The 15704-nt window shown below is 41.2% G+C and overlaps 1 protein-coding gene across 1 annotated transcript in view; it reads left to right on the top strand.

Moving 5' to 3' along the window:
• cfap58 (cilia and flagella associated protein 58) overlaps positions 1 to 15704 on the top strand; it is a 288786-nt gene that overhangs the window by 162884 nt on the left and 110198 nt on the right. The window contains exon 17 of the mRNA XM_063071110.1: positions 4172 to 4305. Coding sequence (XP_062927180.1) covers positions 4172 to 4305 — 134 coding nt within the window. The remainder of the gene's footprint in view (positions 1 to 4171; positions 4306 to 15704) is intronic.

Here is a 15704-nt window from a genome sequence, read left to right as displayed (position 1 = left end):
TTTTTAAGTAGTGATTGCCTTTGTGTTTAGCATATAAATATTGAGCCCACATTGGGCTAGCAGCCCTTTCTACCGAAAGCATCTCTGTCCGTATGATGCCTGCTGTACCTTATTATGTCGAATAAAGAAGCTGCTTTGTATCTACCAGTGACTCTGTCTCTCCAGTGATTTCATCCACGCTACAACAGATATCCTTCCATTTTCCTCATATTCAAGTGCCTATCTAAACATCTCTTAAAAATAATGTATCTGCCTCTACCACCACCCCTGGCAGCACATTTCAAATATCCACCACTCTGTGTTCTTTTAAAAAAAATTAAAAATTGCACTCACAGTTGCTTTGGAGTTACCCATCTTACCTTAAGTGCATGCTGTCTGGTTTTAGACATTTCAATCATGGGAAAGATATACTGTCTGTCCACTCTTTCCATGGCTCTCACAATCTTATAAGAACGTAAGAAATAGGAGCAGGAGTAGGCCATCTGGCCCACTGAACCTGCTCCACCATTGAATAGGATCATGGCTGATCTGGCCATGGACTTATCTCCACCTAACGTCCTTTTCCCATAACCCTTAATTCCCCTACTATGCAAAAATCTATCCAATCTTGTTTTAAATATATTTAAAGAGGTAGCCTCTACTGCTTCATTGGGCAAAGAATTCCACAGATTCACTGTCTTCTGGGAAAAGCAGTTCCTCCTCATCTCCATCCTGAATCCACTCCCCTGAATCTTGCTAAGACCCCTACTTCTAGTCTAACCTATCAGTGGAAACAACTTTTTTGCCTCTAACATCCATCCCTTTCATAATTTTATGTTTCTATAAGATCTCCTCTCATTCTTCTGAATTCTAGTGATTACAGTCCGAGGCGACTCAATTCTCTTCTCATTGTTGAACCCCTTCATCTCTGGAATCAACTTGGTGAACCTCCCCTGCACTGCCTCCAAAGCCAGTATATCCTTCCTCAAACTGCACGCAGTATTACAGGTGCAGCCTCAATAGTACTCTGTACAATTGCAGCACAACCTCCCTGCTCTTAAATTCAATCCATCTAGCACTGAAGGCCAACATCCCATTTGCCTTCTTGATAGCCTGCTGCACCTGCAAACAAACCTTTTGTGATTCATGAACAAGCACTCTCAAGTCCCTCTGCACAGCAGCGTGCTGCAATCTTTTACCATTTAAATAATAATCTGCTCTTTCATTTTTCCTTCCAAAGTGGATGACCTCATATTTACCAACATTGTATTCCATCTGCCAGACCCTTGCCCACTCACTTAACCTATTAATATCTATCTGCAGACTCTCTATATCTTCTGTACAAATTTGCTTTTCCACTCAATTTAGTATCATCAGCAAACTTAGATACACTACACGCGATCACATCTTCCAGATCGTTAATGTATATCATGAACAGTTGTGGGCCCAAACCCTCTACTACAACTTCTGCCATTTCTTTCAGTACCCTGGGATACATACCATCAGGACCAGGGGTCTTATCTATCTTTAGGCCCACAAGTTTGCTCAGCACTACCTCTTTAGTGATAGCTATTGTATCGAGGTCCTCACCTCCCAATGCATCCATAACATCTCTCTTTGGCATGTTAGATGTGTCCTCCACTGTGAAAATAGTTATTCAAAGCCTCTGCCATTTCCTCATTACTTAATATCAAATCCCCCTTCTCTTTCTCCAAGGGATCTACATTCACTTTAGCCACCCCTTTCTGCTTTATATAATCATGAAAACTTTTACTATCCATTTTTATATCTTGTGCTAGTTTATTTTCATAATCTATCTTCCCTTTCTTTATTGTTCTATCAGGTCTCCCCTCAGCCCTCTGTCACTCCAGAGAAAACAAACCAAGTTTGTCCAACTTTTTCTTGTACCACATGCTCTCTCATCCAGGCAGCATTTTGGTAAACCTCTTCTGCACCCTCTCCAAAGCATCCTTTCAGGGGCAATGTACTTGGACTCCAAGATCCCTCTGCTCATCAGCACTGCTAAGGATCTTGCCATTACATTTACATTTGATCTACTAAGGTGCAACAATTCATATTTGGCCAGATTAAACTCCATCTGCCGTTTCTCCACCCATATCTGTAACTGATCTATATCCCATTGTATTCTTTGCCAGTCTTCTACGCTATCCACAACACCACCAATCTTCATGTCATTTGCAAACTTACTAACCCTCACATCTACTATGTTTTCACCCAGGTCGTTTATGTACATCACTAACAGTAGAGGTCCCAGCACAGATCTCTGTGGAACACCACTAACTACAGACCTTCAGCTCAAATAAGTCCCTTCAACCACTCCCCCCTGTCTGCTATGGGCACGCCAGTTCTGAATCCAAATGGCCAATTCACCATGGATCTTATGCATCATAAGCTTCTGGATGAGCCTCCCATGATGGACCTTGTCAATGCCTTATGTTTGTTATGTCGACAATATCCACAGCTCTGCCTTCATTAATTATCCTCGCCTAATACATCCTTGTCAAAAAAAAAACTCAATTAAGTTAGGAAACTCTCAATAAAAACATGCCCTTATCTTAATACAGTAATAAATGATATTCAGTGTTTTTGATAAGCAGTTCTCATCAGAAGAGAGATGTTTGCTTTGTTGTCTGAAACATTGTACTGTATGGTGGAATCAGAATTATAGAAGAGGTGCATATTATTTAATTGGTCGCCGGTATTTAATTCAACTAAACGTCTCATATTAATCTTGTAAGGTATTTAATATGTGGGTTTGAAATGATATAATAATCAATTGTTGCCTGTTTTTCTATAAATTCTTAACAGTTTATGTTCATTAACTTCCCCAACCCTGAAACATCTGTACCTCATTTGGGGAAAAAGCACATTTTCATCAAGTTTTAAGAGACATTTTTCCTTTCTGAAGTACAGGTTGTTCTGCCTGTGGCTTAGGATTTGTCAATTTATATTCCCTCGTTATTTATTAGCTAAAAATTACTGCTCTTCCATTATGAAGAAACAAAAATAGCCTCCTCTCTTTTACACTGCCTCAAGTAGGCAGCAATTATCAACAGATTTCACCATGCGGATCACGCCAGCTAAGACCAGGAAGGATGCGTAGAACCCTGAAGTCCCAGTCTATCAGGTTCAAAAACATTTAATTCCTTACAAACATTCGGTCCTTGAACCAACAGGCAAAATGCTAATCACTGCAGTTCAGCAGCACTATAACCGTTTTGAATGCTTTGCACTAGAACCGGCATTGTTTTCTTTTGCACGATTTCTGCCTACTTGTAAACAAAATTGTGTATAATCTATGTTTAATTTATGTTTTTCTTGTAAATGCTGCTGCGAGTAAGCTTTCCAATGCACCTGTTTCCATGCACTTGACAATAAACTCGACTTTAGCTTTGACTTTGAATGCTCAGAGTCTGAAAACTTGTATTTGAGATCCTCAATCCCACAAGTAATTCGCTACAGAGTTGAGGAAATGCTGTTGAGAAGGCACCTTTTCCTATTATGCCATAAGAAACTGTCACATTGATAGATTCATATGAGATTGCCAGCTCATGAAGACACAAGCAATATCTGGAAAAATTAAAAAAATCTTTATACACTTTTTTCAAAAATATACCAACTTTAAGTTGGGGGTGGGCCATAGGAATCTATCGAGCATTGTAATTAGCGGTAGAACTCACAGAACAAAACTGTGGTTATCTTCTTCTACTATCGCTTTACTTATATTACTTTGAATATAGGCAGTATTTTGAAGATTGATCTGTCAATATCAAACCATTCTGCAGATAGACAGTTACTGAATTACAAAAATATTTTAAATAGAAAGTAAACTGTCTAGTTTTAGTGATGGAAAAATACTAGCCTTCACCTGTAAAATGAGGTTTTATAGTCCACTTCAAAAACTGTCAATTCAAAGTGATATTGAAAGTGAAGCTACACCTTTGCAATTTACAGATTTTGTTCACTTCCAGTTTTGAAGTACATTCCCGGAGGTTTTAGGTGTTGTAAATAATTCATAATGCTATAGGCTCTTTGGCAAATAACATTGTTTAGCCAATTGCAAATATGTTACAATAGCTTATTAACAAGAGATAAAGGTTTGGAAGAAGGAACCAGAAGTTTGCTAACATCATGATCTTTTATTCTGTTTTTTTTTAATTCATTTTGAAAGGCTTTGACTTCAGAGCTGAACATGTTTGAATCACAGAGTCAGGAGTATAAGCACGAGATTGATCGTTTAGCCCAGGAACTGCAGAATGTGAAAAAGAAGTACCACAATCAGAAACGCAAGGAGCAGCTGGCTAGGTACGAAATATTAATCAATGCACTTATGAGCCTGTTGGAGTTTTTAAAAATGCAAATGACTATGACACTACTTTTATCCTTTCCTCCAAGGTTGTTTTTTATTTCCAAATTATTTGAATATAAAATAGATTTTTTTATTCTTCACCCATCTATCATAATCTGTCATATATACATGCTGCCGAGCAACAATCTCGTTTGTTGCCATCTAGTGTATGACTATATTTGTATCGACCCACATCTCATTATTTCTGATGCTTTACCTTTGGTGAGTGACAAGAGATAACAAAATTTGTCTAATCTCATTACTTTCCTCCTTCTGTAGGTGGAGAAGAGAGCGTATTTGGTTAGTCAACTATGATATGAACAGTGACAAAGGCTGTTAGTGTTAATTATACTAGCAAAAGAGTAATTATCTGTCTTAGTTTTAAGGTCGAGGCCAATGTATTTGAATTTTCCTACACAGTCTCCTTGGAGGTACTTTTATCAACATCTTCAGCTACTATGCATTGTGTTTTTATCCTGCATATAAGAGTTTTCCCTCAAAAAATCATATTCTCTTCTTAACTAGCTAATTGGTATTATTTCTCATTGGAAATTCATTGTTCTGTGCCCAGGAACTACTCAGGTTGTTCACTGAAGATAATTTCTCTGGTGAGTGTGAGTTTGATAAAATACTGGTCTAGCAATCCAGAGATTTAGTGTTGGGCTCACGATCTGAAGGTCGTGGGTTTGAGTCTCGGCCAAGGCAGTGTGTTGTGTCTTTGAGCAAGGCACCTAACCACACACTGCTCCAGTCCACCCAGCTGAAAATGGGTAACGGCAAAATGCTGGGAGTTAACCTCGCGATAGACTGGCGTCCTATCCGGGGGGTGGGCGGGGGGAGTCTCGTACTCTCAGTCGCTTCATGCCACAGAAACCAGTATAGGCACTGGCCTGATCGGCCACAAAGGCTCAGGACAGACTTTGCCTTTGAATCCAGCGATTTAGACTGGGAATCTGGATACATACAGTGTGTCCCTGCCTTTACCATGAAGATTTCAGAATGGATCTTTGAATAGGCTCTTTGGCCCATGATATCATTCCAAGCTGGAGGTCAGGCAGCATCTAGGAAAAGGGTACTGTCAACGTTTCAGGCTGAAACCCTTTGGCAGGACTGGAGAAAAAAAAGCTGAGGAGTAGATTTAAAAGGTGGGGGAAGGGAGAGAAACACAAGGTGATAGGTGAAACCTGGAGGGGGAAGGATGAAGTAAAGAGCTGGGAATTAAATTAGTGAAAGACACAATTTTTGCTTTCCACAGGGATTGCTCCCTACTCGATTCTCTTGTCCATTCGTCCCTCCCCACTGATCTCCCTCGTGGCGCTTATCCTTGCAAGCGGAACAAGTGCGCTTACACCACCTGCCCCTACACCACCTCCCTCACTACCATTCAGGGCCCTAAACAGTCCTTCTAGTGAGGCGACACTTCACCGGTGAGTCTGTTGGGGTTGTATACTACGTCTGGTGCTCCCGGTGTGGCCTTCTGTATATTGGTAAGACCTGACAAGATTGGGAGACCATTCCACCAAGCAGAAAAAGCCAGAAAAAATCCACCAGAAAAAGCAGGATCTCCCAGTGGCCACCCATTTCAATTCCACTTCCCATTCCCATTCAGATATGTTCATCCATGGCCTCCTCCACAGTTGTGATGGGGCCATACTTAGGTTGGAGGAACAACACCTTATATTCCTTTTGGGTAGCCTCCAGCCTGATGGCATGAACGTCGATTTCTTGAACTTCCAGTCTTGCTCCCCACCCTCCTCTCCTTCACCATTTCCCATCCCCTCTTCCCTCTCTCACCTTGTCTCCTTGTCCGCCCATCACCTCCCTCTGGTGCTCCCCCCCCCCGTTTCTTTCTTCCATGGTCTCCTGTCTCTTTTACCAATTTATTTCCCAGCTCTTTACTTCATCCCTCCCCCTTCAGGTTTCACCTGTCATCTGGTGTTTCTCTCTCCCCTCCCCCCAGCTTTTAAATCTACTCCTCAGCTTTTTTTCTCCACTCCTGCAGAAGGGGTTTGGCCCGAAACGTTGACTACTCTTTTCCTAGATGCTGCCTGGCCTACTGCGTTCCTCCGGTACTTTGTGTGTGTTGCTCAGATTTCCAGCGTCTGCAGATTTTCTCTTGTTTGTAATCTCATTTGCCTGTACTTGGTCCATGTCTCTCCATTCTCTGCATATCCACGTGGCTTTTTAAATATTACTATGCGGGCCAGGTTTCTGGCAACATGAGAGCAAATACCAGTATCAAAAAGGGAGGCAAGGATGTTGCAGTCATCCAACAATCTCTCTTCCAGCAGAATACAACAATTGCTGAGGCATCACTGGCCATGTTGCACATTTATGATCTCGCCGCCATCATTCCAGTTAGTATTATCTGCTAGCCTTTGTAGATGGCTGACATCCATTGTAAAAATCAATGTAGAGTCAAACTATCTTTTTTCAAGTACACTCTAGGTTGTGGGTGTCACTGGCAAGACCAAAATTTATTGTCTGTCCTAACTACCCCTGGAATGAAGAGATTGATAGACATTTCAGAGTGCAGGTGGATCAATCATAACGTTAGGTCAGCAGTTACTGGTAGTCTGAGAGCTACTGAACTTCCATTTGTAGTCTTCTTCTATGAATATAAACAGTTTTCCACCAGCCATACTGCAGCCATTTATATAGCACTAGAATTACGAAGAAAGACTAAGAGAAACAGACAGCTTGGTTCTGCATAAAAGGTTACCAAATGATGTCAGTACGCAGGTAATGTGCATTGACTTACAGATTGGGATTGGAGTGTTTAGATGTATAGGATTTTATTTTGTGTCCAAATGGATGTCAGAAACAAAAGGAGGGTAAGATGTGGCACTGCCTGGGGATTGCATTTACTGGTATGTCAGTCATATTAATTACTTGCAAGCATCTTGGCAGCAAGAGGCTGAAATAAGAGCTGAAGGAAATGTTCATACAATCTCACAGCCTCTACGGAGAAAGAAACAAAGTTCATATTCTGGATGTTCGATTCTTTTCTCTTTCTCACACCTCCCTTCCTACTTTTACCTCCTGCCTTGAATGCCTCTTTTCTTCAGCCTGCTTCACCTTCTCCTTCTCCTTCTGCCTTCCAGTTGCATCTTCTTGATAAAAGTTTACTCTGCCAAGTTTTTGTGGAGTCATTGCTATACCGTTACTCTGCAATCCAGGCACCAGAATCATTAGCATAAAATCTGTCTGCTCCATCATATACCACGTGGCAGTATGGAATTCATTGCATTCATTGTCATGTGTGTGAGTTGCACACTGGAGTAAAAAAATTGCTTCATGATACCCCAGTCCTTTGACTTGCTACGGTGTCTTATTTGCAGACAGCACAGTACTCTGCTGCAAAACGAGAACTCCTGATTTCTGTAGAATATTAGACATTTATCTGCAGGACTAGGCAGGCTCACCTGGCTTACTGTGCCGCAAAGGTTCTATATTTTCCCACTTCTAATCTTTATACCAATTGTACATGTAGCAACTGTACATGAATGCAGTTCCTTTAGTTTGTCCTTAATCTCAGTGTTGCTATAGCATCTGTAAAGCAACATATATCCTGGGTAGCCTGCAATCCTGACATGTCTGCATGCTAATTCTGCAAGATGAAATGAAATACCTGCAGCACTACCAAGCAGATGTCATTGACCTCCCTTAAGTAATTGTTGATGCAAGCCTGTACATGGTATGTGGATCTACGATTCTAGCTTGAAAGTATCCCGGCCAATTATAATTCATGGCCGTTGTTACCTTGGCAGTGAGTGGCTTTGTCATCTTTCCTGTACTCTGTAGTTGCACTTACAGGTTTCTGTGAGGACGTCTGTGCTTTTTGATCACATTTCTATGAATACAATTCTTCCAAAGAGTCGATCTTTCTTCCAGCAGTTTGTGAGCTCTATTTATTCTTTCAATCAAATTCAGGTTTAATATAAGCAACACACATCAAAGTTGCTGGTGAACGCAGCAGGCCAGGCAGCATCTGTAGGAAGAGGTGCAGTCGACGTTTCAGGCCGAGACCCTTCGTCAGGACGAAGGGTCTCGGCCTGAAACATCGACTGCACCTACAGATGCTGCCTGGCCTGCTGCGTTCACTAGCAACTTTGATGTGTGTTGCTTGAATTTCCAGCATCTGCAGAATTCCTGTTGTTGAGGTTTAATATCACTGATCTATGTCATGAAGTTTGTTGTTTTGTGGCAAAACATAAAAATGCAACAAAATACAATCAGGAATATATATATATATTAAGTTGAATGAGTAGTACAAAAAGGGAGCAAGATTGTGAGGTAGTGTTCATAGGCTGGTTCATTGTCTATTCAGAAACCTGATGGCAGAAATTAGACACTATTCCTAAAACATGCGAGAGTGTGTCTTCAGGCTCCTGAACTTCCTCTCTGACAGTAGTAATAAGAAGAGAGCATGTCCTTGGTGATGGGGTCCTTAATGATGGATGCCACATCTGTAGTATTCAGGATATCTTCATGGAGCAATACCTCAGAAAAACGACATCCATCATTAAGGCCCCCATCACCCAGGTCATGCCCTCTTCTCATTGTTACCATCGGGAAGAAGGTACAGAACCGTGAAGGTGCCTACTCAACAATTTAGGAACAGCTTCTTCCCTTCCGCCATCCGATTTCTGAATGGACATTGAACCCATGAACCACTTCTTTATTTATGTTTTGGTACTACTTATGTGATTTAACTATTTAATGTACTGTGTGTGTGTGTGTGTATGTGTATGTCTGTGTGTGTGTGTGTGTCTGTGTGTGTGTGTGTGTGTGTGTGTATGTGTATGTCTGTGTGTGTGTGTGTGTCTGTGTGTGTGTGTGTGTGTATGTGTATGTCTGTGTGTCTGTGTGTGTGTGTGTGTGTGTGTGTATGTGTATGTCTGTGTGTGTGTGTGTCTGTGTGTATGTCTGTGTGTGTGTGTGTGTCTGTCTGTCTCTGTGTGTGTGTATGTAATTCACAGTTTTGGTTTTCTCTATTATGATGTATTGTACTGCTGCTGCAAAATCAACACATTTCACAACATATGCTGGTGACATTAAACCTGATTCTGATACTGATTTGAGACATCGCCTTTTGAAGACGTCCCCAATGCTAAGGAGGCTAGTGCCGGTGATGGAGCTGGATGAGTTTGCAAACCTCTGCAAACTGATCCTATACATACCAGATGGTAATGCAACCAGTTAGAATGATCTCCTTAGTATATCTATGGAAATTCACAGTACTTTGTGACATACCATAGTCCAAGGAAAATTCTACGGATGCATTTAACTTGTAGATGTCAAGACAAACTATTTAGTAGTTGTCTCATCATTCATCATGGACTTCAGTAGCTTTAAAATGTTATTCAATGCATGATGTGCATTGACATTGCTGGGCACATATAAACATCTATACATATGAGAAAGCTTATAATGAAGAGAACCAGGCTTGTTATTTTAAGTGGTGATCCCAAGTTCTAGATTCTCCTACAGGAGTAAACACGACATTTCTCCCTGTCAAAGACTCTCAGGATCATGATTCAATCATGTTCCCTCTCACTCTTCTAAACTCCAACGGATTCAACACTTTTCTAAACTCCACCCTTTCCCTCAATGGCAAGCTGTCCAGTTCTATTAAAACATTAGTTGTTGTGAACTCTGTAACTGGCTTCAGGAAGTAATAGCTCAAAATAAAGGGAACTTGCAGTGTTGCAGCTGGTGTTAATGCTTTTTGAAGATTCTACCAATTTTACATTCAATCTGCTTATACTTGAAACACTCAACAGACTGAGGTGGCATCTGAGGAAGGTGAGATTCAGGGCACTTTGAGTTGACAGCACATTTTTAACTTCTTAATAAAAAGTCTAATCAGAGAGAAAATATTGCTTGAAATATTAGTAGACAGTTTTGATGTAATACTGGATTTTTAATCACATTTTCAATGATAGTGGTAGATATTTCAACTGGATTGAAATAAAGACATTGTAAGCATTACTCACACAATCAAATGAAGAATCACAATCACAATCAAACAGGAAGAAAACTATCGACCAGGCTACATGAGTATCACCTAGTTAGCAGAAGGCAATACCCACTCTTGCTAGTGTCAGCTCATGAAGAAAAAGGACACCATTTCAAATGGACCACAGCCAGAATCTTGACTCGAGCAAGAACAAGAAAAGAACGAGAATTTCTCAGTGGTTCTCTACAGAAGGATTTATCAACAAACACATCAACATAGATCCCCTATATGAACCCTTACAGACATCACAATCAATGAATTGCTAGCAAACACGTCCAACAGACCTCCCTCAAAGCTAGCCAGTTAGAATCTTCTCCTGCTAAACTATTCAGTGTTTTGAAGCAGCCAACTAGATTACAATCAACACACATAAAAGCTGTTGGTGAACGCAGCAGACCGGACAGCATCTCTAGGAAGAGGTACAGTTGACGTTTCGGGCCGAGATCCTTCGTCAGACGAAGGGTCTCGGCCTGAAACATCAACTTATGCTTAAATACTTTATACTTTATTGTCACCAAACAATTGGTACTAGAACGTACAATCATCACAGCAATATTTGATTCTGCGCTTCACGCTCCCTGGATTACAAATATTAAATATTAAAAATAGTTAAAATTAGTAAATATTAAAAATTTAAATTATAAACCATGAATAGAAAATAGAAAAATCGGAAGTAAGGTAGTGTAAAAAAACCGAGAGGCAGGTCCGGATATTTGAAGGGTACGGCCCAGATCTGGGTCAGGATCCGTTCAGCAGTCTTATCACAGTTGGAAAGAAGCTGTTCCCAAATCTGGCCGTACAAGTCTTCCAGCTCCTGAACCTTCTCCCGGAGGGAAGAGGGATGAAAAGTGTGTTGGCTGGGTGGGTCGTGTCCTTGATTATCCTGGCAGTACTGCTCTGACAGCGTGCGGTGTAAAGTGAGTCCACGGACGGAAGATTGGTTTGTGTGATATGCTGTGCCGTGTTCACGATCTTCTGCAGCTTCTTTTGGACTTGGACAGGACAACTTCCATACCAGGTTGTGATGCATCCTAGAAGAATGCTTTCTACGGTGCATCTACAAAAATTAGTGAGGGTTTTAGGGGACAGGCCAAATTTCTTTAGTTTTCTCAGGAAGTAAAGGCGCTGGTGGGCCTCCTTGGCATTGAACTCTGCTTGGTTGGACCAAGTCAGGTCGTTTGTGATATTGACCCCGAGGAACTTAAAGCTTTTGACCTGCTCCACTTGTGCACCACCGATGTAAATTGGGTGGTGCGGTCTGCTACTCCTTCTGAAGTCAACAACCAATTCCTTCGTCTTGCTGATGTTGAGGGATAGGTAACTGTCTTCGCACCATGTCACCAGGTTCTTAATTTCCTCTCCGTACTCAAACTCATCATTACCTGAGATACGACCTACAATTGTTGTGTCATCAGCAAACTTTGATGGAAACTTGGCGACACAATCATGGGTGTACAGTGAGTACAGTAGGGGGCTGAGTACACAGCCTTGTGGGGCACCGGTGCTCAGAGTGATTGTAGAGGAGAGCTTGTCCCCTATTTTTACAGTCTGGGTCCTGTCTGTGAGGAAGTTGAAGATCCAGCTGCAGATCTGAGTGCTAAGGCCCAGGTTCCGGAGCTTAGGAATCAGTTTATTTGGAATGATAGTATTAAAGGCAGAGCTATAGTGAGTGAAAAGTAGCCTTTCGTATGTGTCTTTATTCTCCAGGTGTTCTAAGGAGGAATGTAGGGCCAGAGAAATGGCACTTACCATTGATCTGTTGCTCTGGCAGGTGAATTGCAAAGTGTCGAGGTTGACCGGTAGGCTGTGGTTGATGTGTGCCATAACCAATCTCTCGAAGCACTTCATAGCAATTGCTGTCAGAGCCACAGGTCGATAGTCATTCAGGCATGCCACCTTGCTCTTCTTCGGCACTGGGATTATCGTTGCCTTCTTAAAACACAAGGGGATCTTAGACTGAAGCAAGGAGCAGTTGAAGATGTCAGCAAACACTCCAGCTAGCTCGCTTGCACAGCCCCGGAGAACCTGTCCTAGGTTGCCATCTGGGCCCGTTGCCTTCCTTGGGTTTATCTCCAGGAAGGCCCTTCTAATGTCCTCCTCGGTGACGATGAATCTCGATGCCACCAGGTCCGGTTCCTCTTGAAGACTGTACCTCCTCCTAGAGATGCTGCCTGGCCTGCTGCATTCACCAGCAACCTTTATGTGTGTTGCTTGAAATTCCAGCATCTGCAGATTTCCTCGTGTTTGCGTTTTTAAAACCAGATTGCAATGTCTAATCAATATCCATTTGAACCCTTTAAGAATATATAAGCCAGACAATACTCTCAACTTCACACTGATGATGGCTTCTCCATTGGAGCCAAACCATCTGCAAGCACTTTGCCAAGCTCAGCGATCAACTAGACTTCCAAATAGCCAACCCCAGCTACCAATGTTCCGCAATATTTCAAACAATCAAATGAGGCTAACTGGAGTACAGTTACAGGAATGGGCAGATAACTATCCTTGATCTGTACATAGTATAAGTTAATGGGTCTGCTATGGCAGAATGTGTTGCCTACAGTAGGCAATGAGTTCAGACAATGGGTTTGATCTAAAATATTTTGACCCAATAGCCCAATGTCAGGAGGTTTCCCAGGAATGTCATATGAGTGAATGGTTAGGCTGACTGCTGCTGCAATAAGCGCGATGCAGTTTTGTCAATATCCAATTTAGCAATTACTATGGGGTCAGGTGAATTAACAGCAGTAAGGCTCAAGAATAACAAAACCATGCAGTAATATGAAACTGCCAATGGTATATTGAATTAAAAAGTGTAGTCTATTATGGAAGAGGATTGTTCCATTGTATGCTTAAGTGATGTAACAAGACGTAGGCACTTCCAGTAAAAATATCCTGAAGTTATAAATTAACACAGTATTAAATTCTAAAGGAAAGGATAAAGGCAATGCTTTTCTACCGTAGCATACATTATCTTTGCACAACATCTAAAGTGTGAGAAAAATAGATATTTGATGTACTTGTGGGAACAATAGTATTCAATTAGCTGAAGGCATGCTGTTTGTACTTCAATAATTCATGGGCATGGACGTGGCAGTGGATTTGCATGAGGGGCAACAATTCAAAATAGTGATTAGTGAGTGCAGGTGAATGACGGACCTGTTAGGACTTAGTGATGAGTATACTCTGAACATGTTTAAGTTACAGCAAATATGAACTTCAGAATTCTACACAATGTATCATTGTAACAAATGATACACAGTAATCAGGCTGAGCTTCATTCAAATTGAAAGATGCCTTTCTTGTGCCATATTTGAAAAAATTTAACCTAGGTCTAAAATAAGTACCTTGTTCATATTAAATTGCTTACCACAGAGGATCTATAATAACAATAAAAATGGTAAATGGTGGAATAATACGGCAGGTTAGGCAGTACCTGTGAAAAGGGAAACAGAGTTAATGTAAGGATGAAGCCCCTCTCTCAGAACTGGGAAAGAAAGGACAAGTTAATTTCAAGAGGCAGTGCGGGAGTAGGAAAAATGGATTGGATAAGGACAACAGGGTGAGGCCAATAATTCCATAACAATAAGCTTCTGATAAACCTATTTGGTTATTTGGATGAAAGGGGGCTATTGGAAAGAAAGAAACAAACAACTGGGCATGTAAAAATGTGAACAACAGGAATTCTGCAGATGCTGGAAATTCAAACAAAGTGCCACATATGAGGCTGCTTACCAAGTTAGGAGCCCATGGTATTACAGGAAAGTTACTGGCATGGTTAGAGCATTGGCTGATTGGTAGGAGGCAGCGAGTGGGGATAAAAGGATCCTTTTCTGGTTGGCTGCCAGTAACTTGTGGTGTTCCGCAGGGGTTGGTGTTGGGACAGTTTATTTTTATGATTTATATCAATGATTTAGATGATGGAATAGATGGCTTTGTTACCAAGTTTGTAGATGATACAAAGATTGGTGGAGGCGAAGGTAGTGTTGAGGAAACAGGTAGGCTGCAGAAGGACTTAGATTAGAAAAATAGGCAAAAAAGTGGCAAACGAAATGCAATGTTGGAAATTGCATGGTCATGCACTTTGGTAGAAGAAATAAATGTACGGACTATTTTCTAAACAAGGAGAAAATCCAAAAATCTGAGATACAAAAGGACTTGGCAGTCCTTGTGCAGAATACCCTAAAGGTTAACTTGCAGGCAGAGTCAGTGGAGGAAGGCAAATACAATGTTAGCATTCATTTCAAGAGGTCTAGAATACAAGAGCAGGTATATGATGCTGAGGCTTCATAAGGCACTGGTGAAGCTTCACCTTGAGTATTGTGAACAGTTTTGGGCTCCTCGTCTGAGAAAAGATGTGCTGGCATTGCAGAGGGTTCGGAGGAGCTTCACAAGAATGATTCCAGAAATGAAAAGATTATCATATGAGGAACATTTGATAGTTCTGGGTCTGTACTCGCTGGAATTTAGAAAGATGAGAGGGGATCTCATTGAAACCTTTTGAATGTTGAAAGGCCTAGACAAAGTAGATGTGGAAAGGATGTTTCCCTTGGTAGGGGAGTCTAGGACAGTAGGACACAGCCTCAGGATAGAGGAGTGTCCATTTAAAACAGATGTGGAGAAATCTCTTTATTCAGAGGGTGGTGAATTTGTGGAATTCATTACCACAGGCAACTGTGGAGGCCAGGTCATTGGGTGTATTTAAGGCAGAGCTTGATAGGTTCTTGATTGGGTATGGCATCTAAGGTCTTGGGGGAAAAGGCTCGGGAGTGGGGCTGAGGAGGGGAAAAATGGATTAGCCATGATTGAATGGCCTAATTCTGCTCTTGTGTCTTATGGTATTATGGTCTTAAGCTTTTGTGACTTGAAGGCAGTGACGCCACAAGTACATTTAGTATTAGGTACTGCACTGGCTTTATTTATAAACAAAATAGTGAATAGAAGGAAGCAAACAGGCCAAAAATAACAACAATGTATCCTTAATGAGAGAATTAGAATTAGTCTACAAACAGCCAGATTAGTATTTATAAAGAACATAGAACATTACAGGCCCTTTGACGAATGACATTTGTGTTGACTTTTTAACCTACTCTAAGATCAATCTAACTATTCCCTCCCACATAGTCCTCCATTTTTTTGACATCCATGTGCCTCTTAAATGTATCTGTTTTATCACCATTCCTAGTAGTGCATTCCACATACCCATCACTATCTGTGGGGTATAAAAACTTGCCTCTTACACCCCCCCTATATTTTTCTCCAATCATTTCAAATTTTTTCCCCTCACGTTAGCCATTTTTGCCCTGGGAAGTCTCTGGTTGCGTACTTGATCTG

Source organism: Mobula hypostoma, chromosome 19 (assembly GCF_963921235.1).
Source record: "Mobula hypostoma chromosome 19, sMobHyp1.1, whole genome shotgun sequence".
Taxonomy (NCBI): Eukaryota; Metazoa; Chordata; class Chondrichthyes; order Myliobatiformes; family Myliobatidae; genus Mobula; species Mobula hypostoma.
The sequence above is the reverse complement of the archived record's forward strand: the minus strand, read 5'-3'. Positions and strand labels throughout refer to the sequence as shown.